General features: G+C 44.1%; 1 protein-coding gene across 1 annotated transcript; it reads right to left on the minus strand.

The window, feature by feature from the left end:
• Positions 1 to 38: 38 nt before the first annotated feature.
• Positions 39 to 19516, minus strand: LOC116991003 (chemokine XC receptor 1-like). Its single transcript, XM_033049262.1, has 2 exons — positions 19399 to 19516; positions 39 to 3054 (listed from the first exon to the last, which is right to left on the minus strand). The coding sequence occupies exon 2, from the start codon at positions 3015 to 3017 to the stop codon at positions 1950 to 1952; it is 1068 nt and encodes a 355-aa protein (XP_032905153.1). The 5' UTR covers positions 3018 to 3054; positions 19399 to 19516; the 3' UTR covers positions 39 to 1949.
• Between the last annotated feature and the right edge of the window lie 488 nt (positions 19517 to 20004).

Here is a 20004-nt window from a genome sequence, read left to right on the forward strand (position 1 = left end):
TAATTGATAATGTACATTTTAATAAAAAATATGCAGAAAATGAGATATGGTGCAGTTGATCCAGCAAGATGCTTCATTGCACATGACAATAAACTTGAACTTGCTGTCACAGAAACAGTACATTAAATGACAGTGAATGGTTAACACCATTCAATCAATAAAAATAGTAAAGTAACATAACATAAAGCAATAAAACAACAAAAGGTTGATTTCAGTTTAATCAGATAAAGAAAACTTCAATGAGATAAAATTGCTACATTATTTTGGTACAGCGCTTAGCAAGAACCTTGATTATATTCTTAAATCTCTAGCTTGGAAATTGAAATGCCTATATTTTAACACCATTTGTATCTTGATGTGTTATAATTAAACTGATTCTGCTGAAGAAAAGTTATCTTTCAAAACGTTAATTTAAATGACAGCATGTCTAGAATTTATAGATTAACTTTCAGGAAGGCTAACTGAACCAGTGTGTTTTGACATTAAAAGATAATTTAACCATTGAGTTGTAAATCTTTTTATTCAAATTCAACAGAAATCTTTAATGTGTTAGAGCGCTAAATTTGACATTTGAGTAGACTAGGGCAGAGTCTCAAACACTTCAGTTATTCTCTAACACTCTAACACTCTAACACAGTTATTTTAAGTAAAGTGTGAAAGCAGCTGACTAAGAAGTGAAAGTTCAACCAGGCTAGAATGCAAGGAGTTATTCTGCTTACATAGAATTAAATAGGATAAATAGTGCAGAAGCAAGCCATCTGACACAAACCACGTTAGGTTAGTTTCACTCAAGCCTCCTTCTGCATTTACTCATTTAAATCGATCAGCTTTGCCCTCCACTCCCTTCCCCCTTGAGCACATTGTCCAGCTTCCAGTTAAGGAAGAATTCTTGATCTTTCAATCTCATTGCATCCCTTACATTTTTTTGTACATTTGCACTTGGTCTGGAGCTGTAACACTATCTTTATTTTTTGTACTCTATATTTTCTCTTTTGCTGATGTACTCATGTATGATATGATTTACCTGGTAGACCATAAAACAATGTTTTTTCTCTGTAAAACAACACCAATATATTTTCCATGCTGAAAGACTGTAACTCAATGAGTCTGTGACTCTCCCAGGCTTGTATTTTGATTGCATTCTTCAAGAAACGGGTGCTTCCCAAAGCATTTTATGCTCAGTCATATGCTGTAGTAATAAAGGAAAAACCTGGCAGCTAAACTAACTCAGCAGTGTAACACAAAAACAATGTGGCGCATACACATACTGTATATAATCAGTTTTGATCATGTTTGAAGAATAAGCATTGTTTCGCCACTTGGTCAAAGATTTTGCTGAGATGACTGATGGACTTAGATTGCCATCTCTGCAGGGACTGACCTCTCTTACAGTGAAGCATTCCACCTCACTACACTGCAGCATTGTACTGAGAATCAACCTCACTTACATGTTTATATCTGGAGCGCATTAGAGCTCTTGACCATCTAACTCAGAAACTATTATACTGCTGCTACGCCAAGCTTGACCTGTCCAAGAATTCCCTGTGGCCAGACTAAATATGTAAGTGGGTGATCAATAGTTGGCATAGACCCGATGGGCTGAGAGGCCTGTTTCCATGCTGTATCTCTAAACTACGCTAACAGTGGGTGTGACTGTATTCACAATATGAAGGATTGGATGTTTCTTGAAAAGTCATTGATTGACTATAAATTGCCATAGTGAATGAAAATCACAGTATGAATGATTACATTAGATATTCCTTACTTTAATCAATTCAGATAGATTCTGTGCACCGTAAATTGGTGTTTTGAAATTATTTTGCTGTAATTGGTGAGATTAGATCCACCTTGCTCTAAGTGGTTTAATTGGATCCATCTGGCTGTAAAGTACCATACAAAGTATCATTCTGTAATTGACCAATTCAATCTTTAACTGGTTTCTTAACCAGTTACAAATAGATTCCGTTAAAGCCAGAAGAATTGGAATAGTCGTGTGAACTACTCAGGTGACGACCTCTGTGTCTGTACTTTGAATGCTTACTGACATTGTGGTAAGGGAGAGACATGCTTATTATTGTCTTTAAATGTTTCCTGAATTTCGTTCCCACTAAAGCATAAAAGAAGGGATTTAGGCAACAGTGGAAATAAGCAAGGTTCCGACAAATGAAAAACGCAAGATCTAGATGGTTCCCCATCCCGCAGGACTCAGCAATTAAGACTTTGAGGTGATACAAAGACAGAAGGAAAATTACTACATTGTAGGGAGCCCAACAAACAAAAAACACTGCCACAATACAGAAGATAACCTTCACAGCTTTGAATTTCTTCCGAGCTCTGCATTTAACAACAGTGTTGTAAATCCTATAGTAGCAATACACAATAATAACAAAGGGGATCAAGAAGAACAAAATATTTTGTTCATAACATTGCACCAGTCGCCATATTTCCTCATGCTCCTTTGGAAAGACACTTCCACAGGTAAACCTTTGGTTCCCAATAATATCAGAAAAGATCATTTCTGGGATTGTGGCTAAGATACTAATGCACCAAACTAATAAACAGGCCACTACACTGTAACCGATCGTTCTGATTCTCACAGCAGATAGAGGGTGGACCACCACAAAGTATCTGTCAATGGTCATCAATGTTAGTAGCATGATCCCACTGTAGTAGCTGACAAAGAAAATCGAACTCAATATCTTGCACATGGCCTTGCCGAAGATCCATCCATGTGTATGATCCACAATCCAGAATGGAAGTGAGCAAGCAAAGAGCAGATCAGAGATGACAAGATTCAAAATAAAGATGTTGGTTACACTTTTCAGCTTCTCATATTTCACAAGGATCCAGAAAACTAAAATATTCCCAATCAGGCAGAAAATAAAGATGAGGCTGTACAAGACTTGTGTAAAGATTTCTCCAAATGAGATGCTTTCCTGATTGTCACAGAAGGGAACAAAATCCTCATCAGTATAATTATAACTCTCATAATCGTAGGAAGATACCGTTGATGACATCTTTGATCTCTTCAAACACAGCCCTGAATGATCATTCCTGAATGAAAATGGAAAACACATCGTCAACATCTTCAAAATAAATGTGCAATATTGGCAATGGAAACTCAAAATATATTTCTAACAAGTAACTTTGTAACGGTTCTTCCTGCATCTCTTCACATAAAAGCTAGACAAAAACAATAGCAAGTATCTTCCCTTCAAAAGAATGGTGAAAAAACAGGACAAGCATCAAATACAAATTTCCTGTGTTCTGACGATTAGGAATAAACTTAATTAATCACTTTTCCCCATGAATATAAATGCAAATATTGCATGGAATCTTTTCTCTTGCAATGTAATGACAAACTGCTACTGTAAATATCCTTATGACCTACAGTGCATTCAGAGAGTATTCAGACCCCTTCGCTTTTTCCACATTTTGTTACATTTAATTCCATTCCATTTAAGAATGACGTAGGCCACTGTGCTCTTTAGGACCTGCAATGCTGCAGAAATTGTTTTATACCCTGATAGGCTGATAGTTGCACAAAGACCAGAAATGAAGAGACAAAAAGTGTGAGATAAGGATAGAATATGCTCAAATTGTGAAACCAGAGGAAGGAATATAGGTGGAAGAGGAGGGGGAGAAGAGATATGAGTGCAGCTCCAGGTGTGGCACAGAGAATAGAGGGGGAAGAATAAACTAAGGGGGTGGTGTTGTTTGTAGGTTAGTTACCTGAAATTGCCAAATTCAATGTCCGTACTGATAGGTTGTAAGCTAGCCTAGAGGAATATGAGGTGTTGCTCCTCCAGTTTGCATGTGGCATCACTCTGGCAATGGAGGAGGCCCAGGACAGAAAGGTTAGTGTGGGAATGGGAAGTAGAGTTAAAATGGTTAACAATTGGGAGATCCAGTGTGAACTGCAAAGAGGATGCTAGGAGGCTGCAGGGCTTCTTGGACAGGTTAAGTGAGTGGGCAGATGCATGGCAGATGCAGTATAATGTAGATAAATGTGAGTATCCACTTTGGTGGCAAGAACAAAGAGGCAGATTATTATCTCAATGGTGTCAGATCAGGAAAAAGGGACATGCAACGAGACCTGGGTGTCCTTGAACACCAGTCAATGAAAGTAAACATGCAGGTACAGCAGGCAGTGATGAAAGCTAATGGCATGTTGGCCTTCATAACGAGAAGATTTGAGTGTAGGAGTAAAGAGGTCCTTCTGCAGTTGTACAGGGCCCTGGTGAGACCACAACTGGAGTTTTGTGTGCAGTTTTGGTCTCCTAATTTGAGAAAGGACATCCTTGCTATTGAGGCACTGTAGCGTAGGTTCACAAGGTTAATCCCCAGGATGGCGATAGACAATAGACAATAGGTGCAGGAGTAGGTCATTCGGCCCTTTGAGGCCATTCGGCTCTTCGAGCCAGCACTGCCATTCAATGTGATCATGGCTGATCATCCTCAATCAGTACCCCGCTCCTGCCTGTGACGGGCAATGTGAACTGTGAGGAGGATGCAATGAGAATGCAAGGTGACTTGGACAGGTTGGGGGAGTGGGCAGATGCATGGCAGATGAAGTTTAATGCGGTTAAATGTGAGGTTATTCACTTTGGTAGCAAAAATAGGAAGGCAGATTATTATCTAAATGGCGTCAAGTTGGGAAAAGTGGAAGTACAACGGGATCTGCGGGTTCTTGTACATCAGTCTATGAAAGTAAGCATGCAGGTACAGCTGGTGAAGAAGTTGGCAGTTTTGGTCCCCTAATTTGAGGAAGGACATTCTTGCTATTGAGGGAGTGCAGCGTAGGTTTACAAGGTTAATTCCCGGGATGGCGGGACTGTCATATGCTGAGAGAATTAAGCAGCTGGGCTTGTACACTCTGGAGTTTAGAAGGATGAGAGGCAATCTCGTTGAAACATAAAAGATTGTTAAGGGCTTGGACACGCTAGAGGCAGGAAACATGTTCCCGATGTTGGAGGAATCCAGAACCAGGGGCCACAGTTTGAGAATAAGGAGTAGGCCATTTAGAACGGAGACGAGGAAACACTTTTTCTCACAGAGGGTGGTGAGTCTGTGGAATTCTCTGCCTCAGAGGGCGGTGGAGGCAGGTTCTCTGGATGCTAGATAGGGCTCTTAAAGATAGCAGTCAGGGGATATGGGGAGAAGGCAGGAACGGGGTACTGATTGGGGATGATCAGCCATGATCACGTTGAATGGCGGTGCTGGCTCGAAGGGCCAAATGGTCTATTCCTGCACCTATTGTCTATTGTCTATAGTTTATTGACTCCACAATCCTTAAGAGCCCTATCTAGGTCTCTCTTGAAAGTATCCAGAGAACAGGCCTCCACCGCCCTCTGAGGCAGAGAATTCCACACTCACAACTCTCTGTTATTGATATCCCAATTTTAATAATAACTGTCATATGAGGAAAGATTGGAAAGTGGGCTTGTATTCACTGGAATTTAGAAGGATGAGAGGCTATCTTATAGAGACATATAAAATTATAAATGGACTGGACAAGCTAGATGCAGGAAAAATGTTCCCAATGTTGGGGGAGTCCAGAATCAGGGGCCACAGTCTATAAATAAAGGGGAGGCCATTTAAAACTGAGATGAGAAAAAACGTTTTCAGCCAGAGAGTTGTGAATTTGTGGAATTCTCTGCCACGGAAGGCAGTGGAGGCCAATTCACTGGATGAATTTAAAAGAGAGTTAGATAGAGCTCTAGAGGCTAGCGGAACCAAGGGATATGGGGAGAAGGCAGGCACGGGTTACTGATTGTGAATGATCAGCCATGATCGCATGGTTCGAAGGTCCGAATGGCATCCTCCTGCACCAATTTGCTATGTCTCTGTCTATGGTTACATCTCCTGCAGTTGCAAGGGAAGGTACCTGGGGAGGGGATAGTTTGGGTGGGAAGGGATGTGAACCAAGAAATTGTGGAAGGGGCAGTGTCTGTGGAAGGCGAAAAGGGATGGGGATGAAGATTTGACGTGGTGAATCACTTTGAAGGTGATGGAAATGTCAGAGAATGAAATGTTGGGTGCGGAGGCTGGTTGGTAGGTGAGGACCAGAGGAACTCTACCCTTGTACAGTCTGGAGGGTGAGGAAGAGAAGAGCTACAAGGCACAGAGGAGAGGTGAGTGAGAGATCCTTCAATGAAAGCAGGGGAAAACAACATTTACTAAAAGTAAAGTGTAAAGAGGGTTTTAATGTCATATGTCCCAGATCGAACAATCTTCTTCTTCTTCTTCTTGCATATGACGTGCACAGCCTAAAGTTGTAGGACAACCTGTTCTATTTGATCTTATTTGATTGTGCAGGCCGGGTTGATTGCATTCGCCGAAACAAGGCGGCCCACCTGAAGGTTACAATCTTCCACCCCAAGATAGAACAATGGAAAAAAATTTTTTTTTGTCAATTATCATATTGTTTACAGAGTACTATGTTACACATTCTCAGTTATGCTGCTGGAAGTAAGAATTTCAGATAGAACAATGAAATCCTTACTTGCAGCAACATAACAGAGAATGCGTAAACATAGTACTCCGTAAACAATATGATAAATGACAAAAAGAGTATGTATGTAAAAACAAACAAACAAACAAACAAACAAACAGTAATAGTGCAAAGAGAGAAAACCAATGCCCCCAATCTATGTAGTTCAGATAGTTCATCTTGGATGTCCTACAATGGCACGCCTCATCTTGTGAGAAGATGTGGTGGATACAGAGAAATTGAGAATAAGAAATAGCATCCTTGCAAGAGGCAAGGTGTAAATAATGTAGGTGTAGATAAAAAAATAGTGGGAGTCAATGGGTTTGCAGTAGATGTCAGTCGATAGTTTTTACCCCTGCGATGGAGATAGAGAGATCAAGAAAGGGGAGAGAGATGTCAAAGATGGTCCAAGTGAATTTGAGGGCCAGGGGAATAATAATGGTAAAATTAATGATATCAACAAGTTCCGCACTGGTGCAGCAGGCAGCTCCAATGCAGTCATCGATGTAGCAGAGAAAGAGGTGCGGGATGGTGCCAGTGTTCGTTTGGAACAGGGATTGTTCGACGTAGCCAACAAAAAGGCAGGCATAGCTGGGGCCTAGGCATGTGCTCATGGCTACACCTTTAACTTGAAGAAAGTGAAAGAATCAAAAGAGTTGTTGAGATGGAGGGCAAGTTCTGTCATGTGGAGGAGAGTGTTGTTAGAGGGAAAGTGATAGGGTTGCATCTCTTTAAGACTTTATATTTTAAACTCTTATGAAGAATTCTTACAAAGAATAATAAATAATCTTTACATCTAAGGTCCTTGTGAATATCATACGTATTACACATTCCAAAGTAGATTTATATCTCAAAAATGCAAATTACTGTAAAATCAATGGTGCCCATTTTATTCTAACTGCCACATATAGGTATTGTCAATTGTTTTTCTATGATATATGGAAACATTTGAAATAGGATGCATGCAGAAGCCAAACAAATGAAAAAGGAAATTGAAAAACAAAAAACAGCATTATCTGGAAATCTGAAATAAACGCAAGAAATCTTGAACAATAGTAAGATGAGGGATTACGTGAAGACCCTGCCAGCACGCATGCGCGACATTCTTCAAAGCAGCGGTGTGGAATCACAGTAATAGTAATTGAAATAAACAGTAAGATAAGAAGAACTAATATACCATTTGACCTTTATAATAGAGGGCGGGAGCGGAGGGCACATAATCCCTCATCGTAACTCCTCATAAAATAAAGATCAAACTTCAAACTGGTAAGTTCTCATTTAATCTTACTATTTTACTTCGGAGTCACGTGAGTGACTACGTGAAGATTCTAAAGTTCTGTGATTTCAAGCCGTGGAACAGTCCATGCTTCACTCACTGCCAAAGTCATTCAAGGGAGAAAGTATGTTATTGTATTCAGACATGCATCCAATTCAGGCAATAATAATTTATTTTAACAAAATAATCCTCCCTAGGGCTAAATATATTACAGAATTCATACTTGATTCTGCAATACCGCAGGTTTGGTTATTGGCTTATTATAAAGAATTGGAAGGTCTTTCTCTAGACCATCCTGCTGTTGTCAGGATATGGTCCATAGGCACTTCCATGTCTCTTGCTGCCGGTGTTGCTGTTGCCCTTGTGGATAGAAACTTAAGATGTCAGTATCCACCCCAGCAGCTCCCATGCCTGTCTGAGCCATCTAGCGATGGTTAGTGCTGATACCCGGCCATTAGGCTGTTTATGGCTGCCCATAGTGCCAATTTACTTCCTCGTAAGTTTTAATAGTTTTAAGGTATAATAGAAGGTGTGTCATTACACATAGTCGGGTGTCAGTTGGGTATACCTGGAATTCCAAATTTTGTCCTGATGTTCCTGGTCTATCTTGTTTAACAAGCTCTAATATGCGAAGTTATCTTTTCTGGAGATGCCATCATTTATCCCAGTCTCAGTTTATGTAGAAACTGGACCCCTAGAGCTGAGACCAGTCCTATCAGCATACTGTTTTTAAATGTCAGTTCCCCCCCCCCCCCCTGACAACACTGACGTCCCAGATCAGGGAGTTCCTCCCTCTAGGAGGGTTAGTTTTATAAATAATCCTCATAAGTTTGGCAACTAGAGGGTGAGATCTCATGGAGAGTTGTCGTGGCGCCTGCCACCAGCAAGCTGACAGGGCACTCCTGCATAATTATAGTGCTGCAGCTCAGTCCTTCATCTACATGAAGGCTGGACAGGAATTCCCAGGACGTTGATGGTTGTAGCTGTATTATACGCTACACCAGTCCTTGTTGATTCTTGATAGGCCGCCGTGATCATGCTCATGGTCCTGTCCGCCAGCCCGGATCTAGCATGGTGGACTATGGTTCAGAGACTATGTCCGAGACCACAGGGATCCATGGCTGAGTAGGTCAATCAGGTACTTTCAAGACACTTGATGCTGAGTCCATATGTGTTTTTGCTTAGGATCCGACTGATGAGGCAGGAGGGAAAAAACATTGTTAACAATTATTCCCCATTCAGTGAGTAACGTCCATTGCTGCTGCTCCAAGTGTGGTTCACAAGCGGCATATGTTGGTAACTGATGATTGGATCTAGATGCAAATGGATCGATATCTGGTGTCCCTCTTTTGGTAATATCAGCAACTTTTTTGTGGTGCTGTCATTGAATTTTCATGACCTGGTGTGTGCCACTGTATTGAGCTTACCTGGTAGGTAAGTTTGCTGATAGCCAAATATGTATGTTAACACACCATAGCCAAATATATTGGCCAGATTGACACATGATATCGATCTTTTCTCCCATATGATTAATATATGCCACCACTATGATATTATCAATTCGTAGGCGGACATGCAGGTGGTGCATTGTTAGCAGTAGGCTTTTAGCCCATAAAACGCACCCAACATCAGTGTTTTTAGTAATGATGATTACGAATGATGGGCTGGAACTATGGCAAGTATTTCCTGATCAAAGTGACCTGCAAGGTGTTTTTACTCTTGCACTTTGCCCTTTTTGAGCTTTAATGATGCAAGGCCCAAACTGAGTAGCTGGGAATGCTGCTCCTAGTTTTCCAATTACCCTTATCTTCTGTCTAATAGATGGTTTATTTTGTAATAATTAATTTTGTTGTAGGCTTCCACCAAGTCTGCTTTACTCTTTGGCAATGTTACAGACATATGGATAATGTTAATTGTAAATCCCAGAAAATCCAGTTGTGGATGCCGTCAACTTAGATTTATCTAGATGGAGATGACCCCAGAGTTACACCCAATGTTTGGTCGCTAAAACTGCTGATTTTGTTAGATCCAGGGTTTTTCCCCCACAATTGATATATCATCAAGATGCCATGACAATATGTTTTTGTTTCTAATATTGCCAAGGCCCATTTTAATATCTTGGTGAATAGTCCTGGGGATGAAGTTAGTCCATTAGGCAATGCTATACTCTGCCATAGTTGCCCCATCCTGTTAAATTTTAGGTATCGACAATGATCCCTCCATGTCTCCCAAAACAAGTGTAATATTCCCCCTGTTAGTACAGGTCGTACACCTTTGTGTTCTGGAAGGAACCAGATCCACCTACCTCTCTGGTTGCCGGTGGTACGTCCCTTTCTTCAATTTCTGCCTCTTCTGCGGAAGAGGCGCGGAGTGCGGGGTTGGCACATTTTCCATGAGGGTCGTTCTGGGCCTTGACCTAAAAAGGACCATTGTGGTGCTGCGCGGCCCTCATGCTTTCACCAGCGTCCTGGTGTTGATACCTGCTGGTGGATGCATAGGGGTGCTGTCATTGCTGATGACGCTGTTATGAGGCCAACTGCTTTAATCTCTTCGTCGAGCTTTTTTACTTGTTTAAACAAGTTTCCCCCCTGGTTGTGTTGCAGCTATTTCGCACAACCTTGCAAATTTGGGGTTTAGTGCAGGTTTACTGTGCTCTCGCAAACAATTGATCTCATAGTGGGTATTGCGGAGCAATGTCAATCCTGCTGTCATCTCTGTATCCACGTCTGGGCGAGCAACCAATGATATGCCCGCTGTCAGAAGTTTTGAAATCTTCTGTAGTTTTACCTCCCGGGTTTTTGTGCCAGTCTGCTGGCCGCCAGCTTGGTCTGTAATGGTACTTTTCGTTGATCCGTAATTTTGGTGATCACTCCCAGTAGCTCCTTAGGATTCTGCACCCCCTGCACACTGTCATTTTCTTCAGCCACGTACCCTTCTTCCGGACCAGCCCAGCCCTGGTCCACAATGCTCTCCTCTGTCGAGGGAGATGCATTGTTTTACAGCCCTCGATAAGATGCTGTTGTGGGAGTGCGAAGACGCCCATAGTGAGCTTGCTCCATCTCCTGGAGCAAGTCACGGGCGGACCTCTGCTGCACTCGGGCAGCGCGCTCCTTCGGCCGGACTCAGATGAGTATGATCGACCGGGCTGAATCCTGCTGGGCTTTGCCTCCAGCCTGCTGCGCTGCTTTGAGCTGTACGACTCATGGCGCTGGATTCAGCTTGGAGTCGGTAAGTGGACCTTAGTAACCACGCCAATGGTCACTTTCACTGCCCTTGGGCAATGCGTCCTTCTGGCCGGATTCCCTGAGTCTATCGGCCGTACTGACTCCTGCCTGCCTGCAGCCCGCTGTGTTGTTTCCAGGTATACAGCTCGCAGTGCTGGGCTCAGCCTGCGCCGGTCGTACCCAGCTGTCGGATGCCGGAACTTTCCCTAGTTCCCCGCAGCCTGCGGTCCTTGAACCGCTGTTTGCCCATTGCTGTCGGCTGCCGGAACCTTCCTGGTTCCCCGCAGCCTGTGGTCCTAGAACCGCTGGGCGTCCATTGTTGTTGGCTGCCAGGAACTACCTGGTTCCCCGCAGCCTGTGGTCCTGGAACCGCTGGGCGTCCATGGTTGTTGGCTGCCAGGAACTACCTGGTTCCCCGCGGCAGCCTGCGGTCCAGGTGGCCGTTTTTCCTTCCCCTTGTCCAGCATAAAGCACAACAAGGAGAAGAATACAACTTCAATTTTCCTTACCTTGTAGGTCCGTTTGAATTTTGCCGCGGGAGTGCTCCACTCCCGCCCGTCGCTGTTGCACTGCGTGAGACGCTATGCCGCGCACGCGTGCTGGCGGGGTCTTCACATAGTCACTCACGTGACTCCGAAGTAAAATCTCAGTAGGTCACCTATCATCTGTAGAAAGAAATATAAAGTTCCCATCTACCATAGAAAAGTCATGTAGGTAGTTTCCCTTGAAATTGCCTGTATGATATCCGACAAAACATTCCCTTGAAAGTTTGCATCCAAACGTAGCCAGGGTATGTTCAGTTATCGCCATCGATGGAACATTCTGTGGTATAAATTCTATTCATTTTTTGAACAGTTGGGGCAGCACAGTGGCACAGCTGATAGAACTGCTGCCTCACAGCATCAGAGACCTAGGTTCGATCCTGACCTCAGGTACTGTCCTTGTGGAGTTTGCACGTTCTCCTGTGACCACGTAGATTATCCCCCGGTACTCTGGTTCCTCCTACGTCCCAAAGTTTTGCGGGTTTGTAGATTAATTGGCCTCTGTAAAAATTAGAGGAAGCGAAAGTTGGATAACATAGAACTAGTGTGAATGGCAGGGCTGCCAACTCTCACGCTTTGAGCGTGAGAATCACGCCCTCAAGCAAACTCTCACGCCCTCACGCTGATCATAAATTTATTACGCTCTGTGGTGAGAAATTATGTGATCAACGATAATGTAAAAACTCGGATAAGCTGCATGGTCCGCTAGTGTTGGAGAGCCGGGGCTGAGGGAGGGATGGGAGCAGATCCAGCGGCGGGAACAGATGCGGGGAACCGGGACAGGCGGTGTGTTCGCGCGGCTGACGAGTCGCTCGCTGCAGCTCTGGCCATGGAGCACTCTGGACAGTGCGAGTCCCGGGACGTCGGCGGCGTCGGAAGCGCTGCTGCCGCGAAAGTCTCTGTGCCGAAGGGACAGACTATCAAAGAGAAGTGGAGAGAGAGAGAGGGGGAGGGGACAGGGAGACAGTGGGGGGAGAGAGAGGGATGAGAGGAGAGAGAGAGGGGAGAGACAGAGGGGGAGAGAATGGAGAGAGAGAAGAGGGCGGGAAGGAGAGGGGAGAGAGAGGGGGAGGGAGGGGAGGTGGGAGAGGGGGCAAAGAGAGAGAGGGGTGGAGAGGGAGGAGAGGGTAGGAGAGAATGGGAGAGAGAGGGGGAAGAGAGAGGGGTGGTAAAAGAGAAAGGGGGAAGAGGGAGAGAGAGGGGAAGAGAGAAACGGGGGAAAGAGAGAGAGATGGGGGGGCAAAGAGTAAGAGGGGAGAGAGACAGAGGAGAAAGAGAGAGGGGAGAGAGAACCAGGGGGAGAGTGAGGTGGGAGGGAGAAATGGGGGAGAGAGAGGAGGAGAGAGAGAGGGGGGGAAGAGAGAGAGAGGTGAGAGGAGAGACAGAGAGAGAGGGGAGAGTGTGTGGAGAGGGAGGGGGAGATAGAGGGAGGGAGAAAGAGAGAGAGAGGGGGAGAGAGAGGGGGAAGCGAGGGGGAGAGAGAGAAGAGGGGGAGAGAGAGAAGAGAGAGAGGGGAGAGAGATGGGGAGAGAGAGTTAGGGGAAAGAGAGGGGAGAGAGTTAGTTGAAAGAGAGGGGAGAGAGAGGGAGAGAGGGGAGAGAAAGAGAGGAGAGAGAGGAGAGAGGGGATGAGAGAGAGGAGGGAGAGTGAGGTGGGAGAGAGAGAGGGGGAAGAGAAAGAGAGGAGAGAGGGGAGAGAGAGGGGAAGAGAGGAGAGAGGGGGGAGAGAGAAAGGGGAGAAAGAGAGGGGGGAGAGAGAAGAGAAAGGGAAGGGGAGAGAGTGAGAGGGGGAGACAGGGGAGAGAGAGGGGGTGAGAGGGGGAGAGAGAGGGGAGAGAGAGAGGGATGAGAGTGAGGTGGGAGGGAGAGAGAGAGGGGAGAGAAAGAGAGGTGGAGAGAGAGGGGAGGGAGCGAGTGGGAGAGAGGGGGACAGAGAGAGGAGAGAGAGGGGTAGAGAGAGAGGGAGAGAGTGGGGGAGAGAGAGGGGTGGGGAGGGGGATAGAGAGGCAGGGCTGCCAACTCCCATGCAATGAGCGTGAGAATCACGCATTTCACCAAATTCTCACGCTGATCACAAATTTCTCTCGCTCTGTTGTGAGAAATTATTTGCCGAATTCGCCCAGGTGACCGGCATGGATCAGGCTGTGACTCGGTGCATCCTGGAGGACAACCAGTGGCTGCTGGAAGTAAGCACCAAGCACTGGGTAGAAACGGTGGAAGATAGTGGACTTCAAATGGGGGTGGCATCCTGCATGCCTGTTAGATTTTCACTTACTGTAACTGCAGGAAAAATGTTCCCGATGTTGGGGGCGTTCAGAACCATGGGTCACAGTTTGAGAATAAAGGGGGGGCCAGTTAGTACTGAAATGAGAACAAACTTTTTTCACGCAGAGAGTTGTGAATCTGTGGAATTCTCTGCCACAGAAGGCAGTGCAGGCCAATTCACTGGATGTTTTCAAGAGAGAGTTACATTTAGTTCTTGGGGCTAACGACATCAAGGGATATGGGGAAAAAACAGGAAAGATGTACTGATTTTAGATGAATAGCCATGATCATATTGAATGGCAGTGCTGGCTCGAAGGGCCGATGGCCTATTCCTGCACCTATTTTCTTTGTTTCTATGCTTGAATATATGGCAATAAAACTCGATCATTTGATTTTGAAGCATTCATGCATGGTGGAGGTATAATGTAGTCATAGAGTGATACAGTATGAAAACAGGCCATTCGGCGCACCTTATCCACACCCGCCAACATGTCCCAGCTACGCTACCAGCTTTTGGTCCATACCTCCAAACCTGTCCTATCCATGTATCAGTCTAACTTTTTCTTAAATGTTGGGATGGTCCCTGCCTCAACTACCTCCTCTGGCAGCTTGTTCCATACACCCATCACCCTTTGTGTGGATAAAGTTACCCCTTAAAAGGTTACCTCTTAAAATACTCATACAAAAAACATTGAAATTATACTTCTACAATGCACTAAACATGATTTTCTTACGTCAAATTTCAAAAAGTTCCTACCCTGGGAGGGGGGACACCCTTCTTCCGCACCCTCTCCCCACTTGGTTGCTCCACTCCCTCACGGGTCCCCCCAAGGCCAGTGATCAGTGATAGCACAGCATCCCCCCTTTTCAAAAACACTCCAATCCAATTTAAAGCATATATATTGCATTCAAGTGTAGGTTTAAAAGACTCGATACAGTATGCACCCTCTATTGCACAATTTCAAGCTGAAAACTGCAAAAGTTCCATACCAATGGGAGGGGGACACCCTCCTCCCAAACACCAACCCCCCCCTCCTCCCAACCACCCCCCCCCCTCCCTCCCAACCACACACCCCCCCCCTCCTCCCACCCCCCCTCCCGGTCGCTATGCTCCTCGGGCTTTGGTACTTCGCAATAGAGAGAATGGGTGACGTTTCGGGTCATCGTTAACCAGTCAGGAGCAGGTTCTCAACCCAAAATGCCACGCATTCCTTCTCTCCAGAGATGCGGACTGTCCCGCTGAGTTACTCCAGCATTTTGTGTCTATCTTCGATTTAAACCAGCATCTGCAGTTCTTTCCTACTCGTAGTGTGAACGGGCGATGGTCAGTGAGGACTAGGTGGGCCAAAGGGCCTGCTTCCATGCTGTATCTCTGAACTAAACCAAACTAAATCATAGGTGTTAACACTGCAATCATCGTTTTAAGTGCACATGCGCCACTTACGAGAAAGCTAAAGAAATTTGTCATTTCACCAATGATTCCCATCAATTTATGCACACATACCATAGAAAGATCTGCAACTTCTCTGCCTAAAGCCTCAGGAAATTGCAGATGTCAGATATGCAGGTCAGTGTACCACACAATCAAGCCTCCCCAACCCCATCTACTGTAATTCCACTTCATGATACCTCGAGGAAGCAGCTGACATAATCGAGGACCGCACGCACATGTATCTCCTCTTCCACCAGCAGAAGATACAACAGCTTGAAAACACATGTCACCAGATTCAAGAACAGCTTCTCCCCCTCTGTTATTCGAATCTTGAACGGATCTCTCATACGCAAGTGGTGAATTCCCGATCTTCCAATCTACCTCGGTGTGGCCTTTGCACTTTTTCTTTTAGCTGCACTTTCTCTGTGGCCATTGCACTATATTCCTTATGGTTTGATTGTAATCAAGTGTGCATGATTTACCTGGATAACATGCAAAGCTTTTGTATCTGGGTACGTGACAATAACAAATCAAAATTTATTTTCCAAACTATTGTATATTATTCCTATTAAAACCTCAAAGATACTTTTGATTCATTTTAATCAGAGACTATACAGTAGTATAATAATTTATCCAGTGAATTTAAAAGGGGCATTGACACACGTCCTTGTTAGGTTTAAAGAGCTCCAGAAATAGACTCAGCAAGCCAGATGCTGAATTGTTGGGATTTCCAGACAGTTGGGTACCTGATTATCTGAGATTTACGATAATTTACTTGCCCTCATCACGTAGTCAATGCTCCAGATGATGCCTGTATGCCTTTTTTAATCTGCATTTGTAGCTGTAACACTCTGTTCTGCACTTTTACATTACCTGCTTTACTTATGTATGGCATGCAAGACTAAGTGTTCCACTGTATCTCAGTGCAAGTGACAAAAATATTAAATCAAATTCAACCAAACCAAACCAAACTAGTGTTTTAGTGTAGTTGTTGCCATGTTTCTTCTGTTGTTAAGCACAAATCTTGAGACATCGTTTTGAAAGTAAAGTACATGGACCAATGTTATCCATCATCATCCCAGTGCCGATGAAAAGCAAGACCTCATGCCTAAATGACGACTGTCCAATGGTCTTGACATCCACCATCATGAAATGTTTTGAGAGACTAGTTATGAAAATCATTAAATCCAGTCTATGCAGCATCCTTGACCCACTGCAGTTTGCCTACCACCACAACAGGTCCAGGGACAATGCCATCGCCCTAGCCCTACACTCATCCCTAGAACACCTGGATAAGGAAGACACCTACGTCAGACTCCTATTCCGAGACTGCAACTCTGCCTTTAATATCATTATGCCATCCAAGCTTATCACAAAACACTTGGGACTTGGTGTCAGCACTCATTTCTGCAAATGGATCCTCGAGTTCCTGACCAACAGACCCCAACCAGTGAGGATAGGGGACAAATCATCCTCTACGATAATCCTCAACACTGGTGCTCTGCAAAGATGCATCCTCAGCCCTCTTCTTTACTCCTTGTACACCAAAGGTAGACAGAAATGCTGGAGAAACTCAGCAGGTGAGGCAGCATCTATGGAGCGAAGGAATAGGTGACGTTTGGGGTGGAGACCCATCTTCAGACTGACCCTTGTACTCCCACGGCTGTGCAGCCATGTACACATTTTATTCAATTTTTTAATTCACAGACGACACCACCATTGTGGGCCGGATATCAAATAATGATGAGACAAAGGGGATTGAGAACCTCGTGTCCTGGTGCTGAGACAACAATCTTTCTCTCAGTGTCAGCAAGACAAAGGAGATAGTGATCGACTTCAGGAAGCAAAGCGGTACACATACCCCAGTTTGCATTGACGGTGCAGAAGTAGAGATATTTGAAAAATTCAAATTCCTAGGAGTCAATATCACCAACAACTTCTCCTGGACCACCCTCATTGAAGCAACGACCAAGAAAGCACACCAAAGCCTCTACTTCCTTAGAAGGCTTAGGATGTTTGGCATGTCCCCGACAACTCTCACCAACTTCTACAGATGCACCGTAGAGAGCATTTTACCAGGATGCATCACAGCTTGATTTGGGAACAGCTCCATCCAAGACCACAAGAAATTGCAGCGAATTGTGGACGCAGCCCAGACCATCACAAAAAAAAACCTCCCTTCTATTGGCTACATTTATACCTCACGCAGCCCCGGTAAGGCCAGCAGCATAATCAAGGACGAGTTGCACCCTGGCTACTCCCTCTTCTCCCCTCTCCCATCAGGCAAAAGGTATAGGTGTGAAAACGCACACCACCAGATTCGGGGACAGTTTTCCCCAGCTTTTATCAGGCAACTGAATCATCCTACCACAACTAGAAAGCAGTGCTGAACTACTATCTACCTCTTTGATGACCCTCAGACTATCCTTGATCGGACTTTGCTGGCTTCACCTTGCACTAAACGTTATTCCCTTATCATGTAACACTGTAAATGGATCGATTGTAATCATGTATTATCTTTTTGCTGGCTGGTTAGGAATAGGAATAGGGATAGGAATAATTTATTGTCACATGAGACTAGGCACAGTGAGATTTGTTGCTTGCATACACAATGTATACAAATTGCAACCACATACAGTGCTGACAAAGTCACAAAGCACGCTGGCCCCCCTTTTTGTCCCACCCCCCCTCCCAGCTGATCCCCCACGCCGGGTCCTCTAATGTTCTTCCCCCGCTCACGTTGGTCCTCCATACTGACCCACGAGGCATCACCACCACCGAGGCTCCATCATCGCAAGGTTTCACCGCTGCCACCGCTTCACCACCGCCGAGGTCTCACCGCTGCTGCTGCCCCATTTCCGTGATGCCGACCAAGGTCCCAGCCGCGGGCTCCGCCGGCCGCTCCACCGACCCAGACTCTGACCCGTGCCTCTACACGGCGATCCAGGAGGCATCGAGACCGCGGCACCTCGATAACGGCCTCTGGCCGCGTTCCCAGTCCACAGCCACGGCCGATCGGGAAGCCTTCACTTTCTCGGCAGCCATGCGTTTGCGGGGGCCCTTGACCGCTAGCTTCTTAGCCCTTTTCTGAGTGGCAAGCTTGGCAACTGTTGCTCTCCTCGGTCTGACGTTCCAGGCACAAAAGCTTTTCACTGTACAATAAACTAAACAGAACTGATCTGAACTGATCTACAAATTCTAACATGCCAGTGCAGAGCAAGCCCTTGAGAAAGTTCATTTACAAACTTTGTGAAATATATATCATTCATAATTGCGCATAATGATTTAGCCAAGTATTGAAACATGATTTTCTTTTCTTTTTACAGTTCTTTTGACAAATTTCAGAAGGTAACTTATTTTATAATGACAGATGTAAATGCAATGAAATTCTAACATACCCTGCCAGCTAAGTTAAATCATTTTGCCAATTAGGTCTAAAATGCAGAGCGTAGACATATATCTTTCTTTCAAAGATCTACATGCCGACCATATCCAGCATTTCCCATTATAGAATGCAGATTTAAACTCTGTCAAACGTATATGTAGCATTGGCCAGCTTTGACTACCATTTCCAGCTATTGGATTTCTGAAAATCCTTCAGGCAAACAAACAACCATCCATTCTAAGGCATACACAGATATTTTTTCCAATTCCTTGCACTGCATGGAAGATATTGCAAGTATGTGGTTCATTTGTATTAAAAAGAATACCATTTATGAATAAGATACATTACATATTTAATCATTCTTACAACCTTGATGAGCATTTCAGTAACTGTTCTGAAATTAGTCTGATATATCTCTTCTCTACAATATGTTCTCTACAATACATTCCTATCACTTTTCTTTCCAAAGTGTACATGCAAACATCATCAAATTACATCAATTTAATCACTTTCAAAATAAGTTATACACAGAAACAGTTAAGAACCATATATACTCAAAATGCTTGTTATATTTCTTGTTAAGTTTCCTGCTAAAGAATGCATCGAGAGCTTCCCTTCCAAAGTATAAAGACGCCAAGAGCTAGGTATTTTCCCTTCTGAACTATACAGACAACTCTTGCTAGATCTTTTTCTATTCAACTTACATGTATAAACCTCCAGTTCTTGTCAAATACTATGAACTTTAAAGTAAGCATTCAAATTGAGCCTTCCCAAATACAAACCTTGCCAGTATCTTCTTTTCTTCAATATGGTAAAATTAGTGCACTTTCAATATGTATCGTTTAAGCCTTCCTATTTTCATTAGCTCAGCAGGTTGAGTCCGATCATAATGGAATCAGGAAATGACCAACTTTTTTTCAAGTAAATATGAGGTCAAGAGAAAAACAACCAACTTTTGCTCAAAGCAAGAAATAAATCTGAGGCTGGAAATCCTTAAGAGATTACACAACATATTGGAAAGAATCAATTAAAGGTCATCAACCTGCAATGTTTAGTCCGTTTCTCTATCCACAAGTGTGAACTGATCTGTTGAGTATTTTCAGCTTTTTTGGTATCAATTAAATTCTTCTGCATCAAATACAATCAAATACAATTGAATACAATTTATTTGTTGTCATCTGAACCTCATTGAGGTTCAAACAAAATTTGCAGATGCAGCATAAAAAAAGCATACTGTCAGGTTGCATAACAGCTTGGTTTGGTGACAGCTCTAATCAAGACGGCAAGAAATTGCAGAGTTGTAAATGTAGCCCAGTCCATCACATAGACCAGACCTCTCAACATTGGCACATCTACACTTAACATCGCCTCAAGAAACCCGCCAACAT

Source organism: Amblyraja radiata, chromosome 2 (assembly GCF_010909765.2).
Source record: "Amblyraja radiata isolate CabotCenter1 chromosome 2, sAmbRad1.1.pri, whole genome shotgun sequence".
NCBI lineage: Eukaryota > Metazoa > Chordata > Chondrichthyes > Rajiformes > Rajidae > Amblyraja > Amblyraja radiata.

What these genes read in the sequence shown, in the direction of transcription:
- LOC116991003 (XM_033049262.1), bottom strand. Translation starts at nt 3,017, where the DNA reads ATGTCATCAACGGTATCTTCCTACGATTATGAGAGTTATAATTATACT.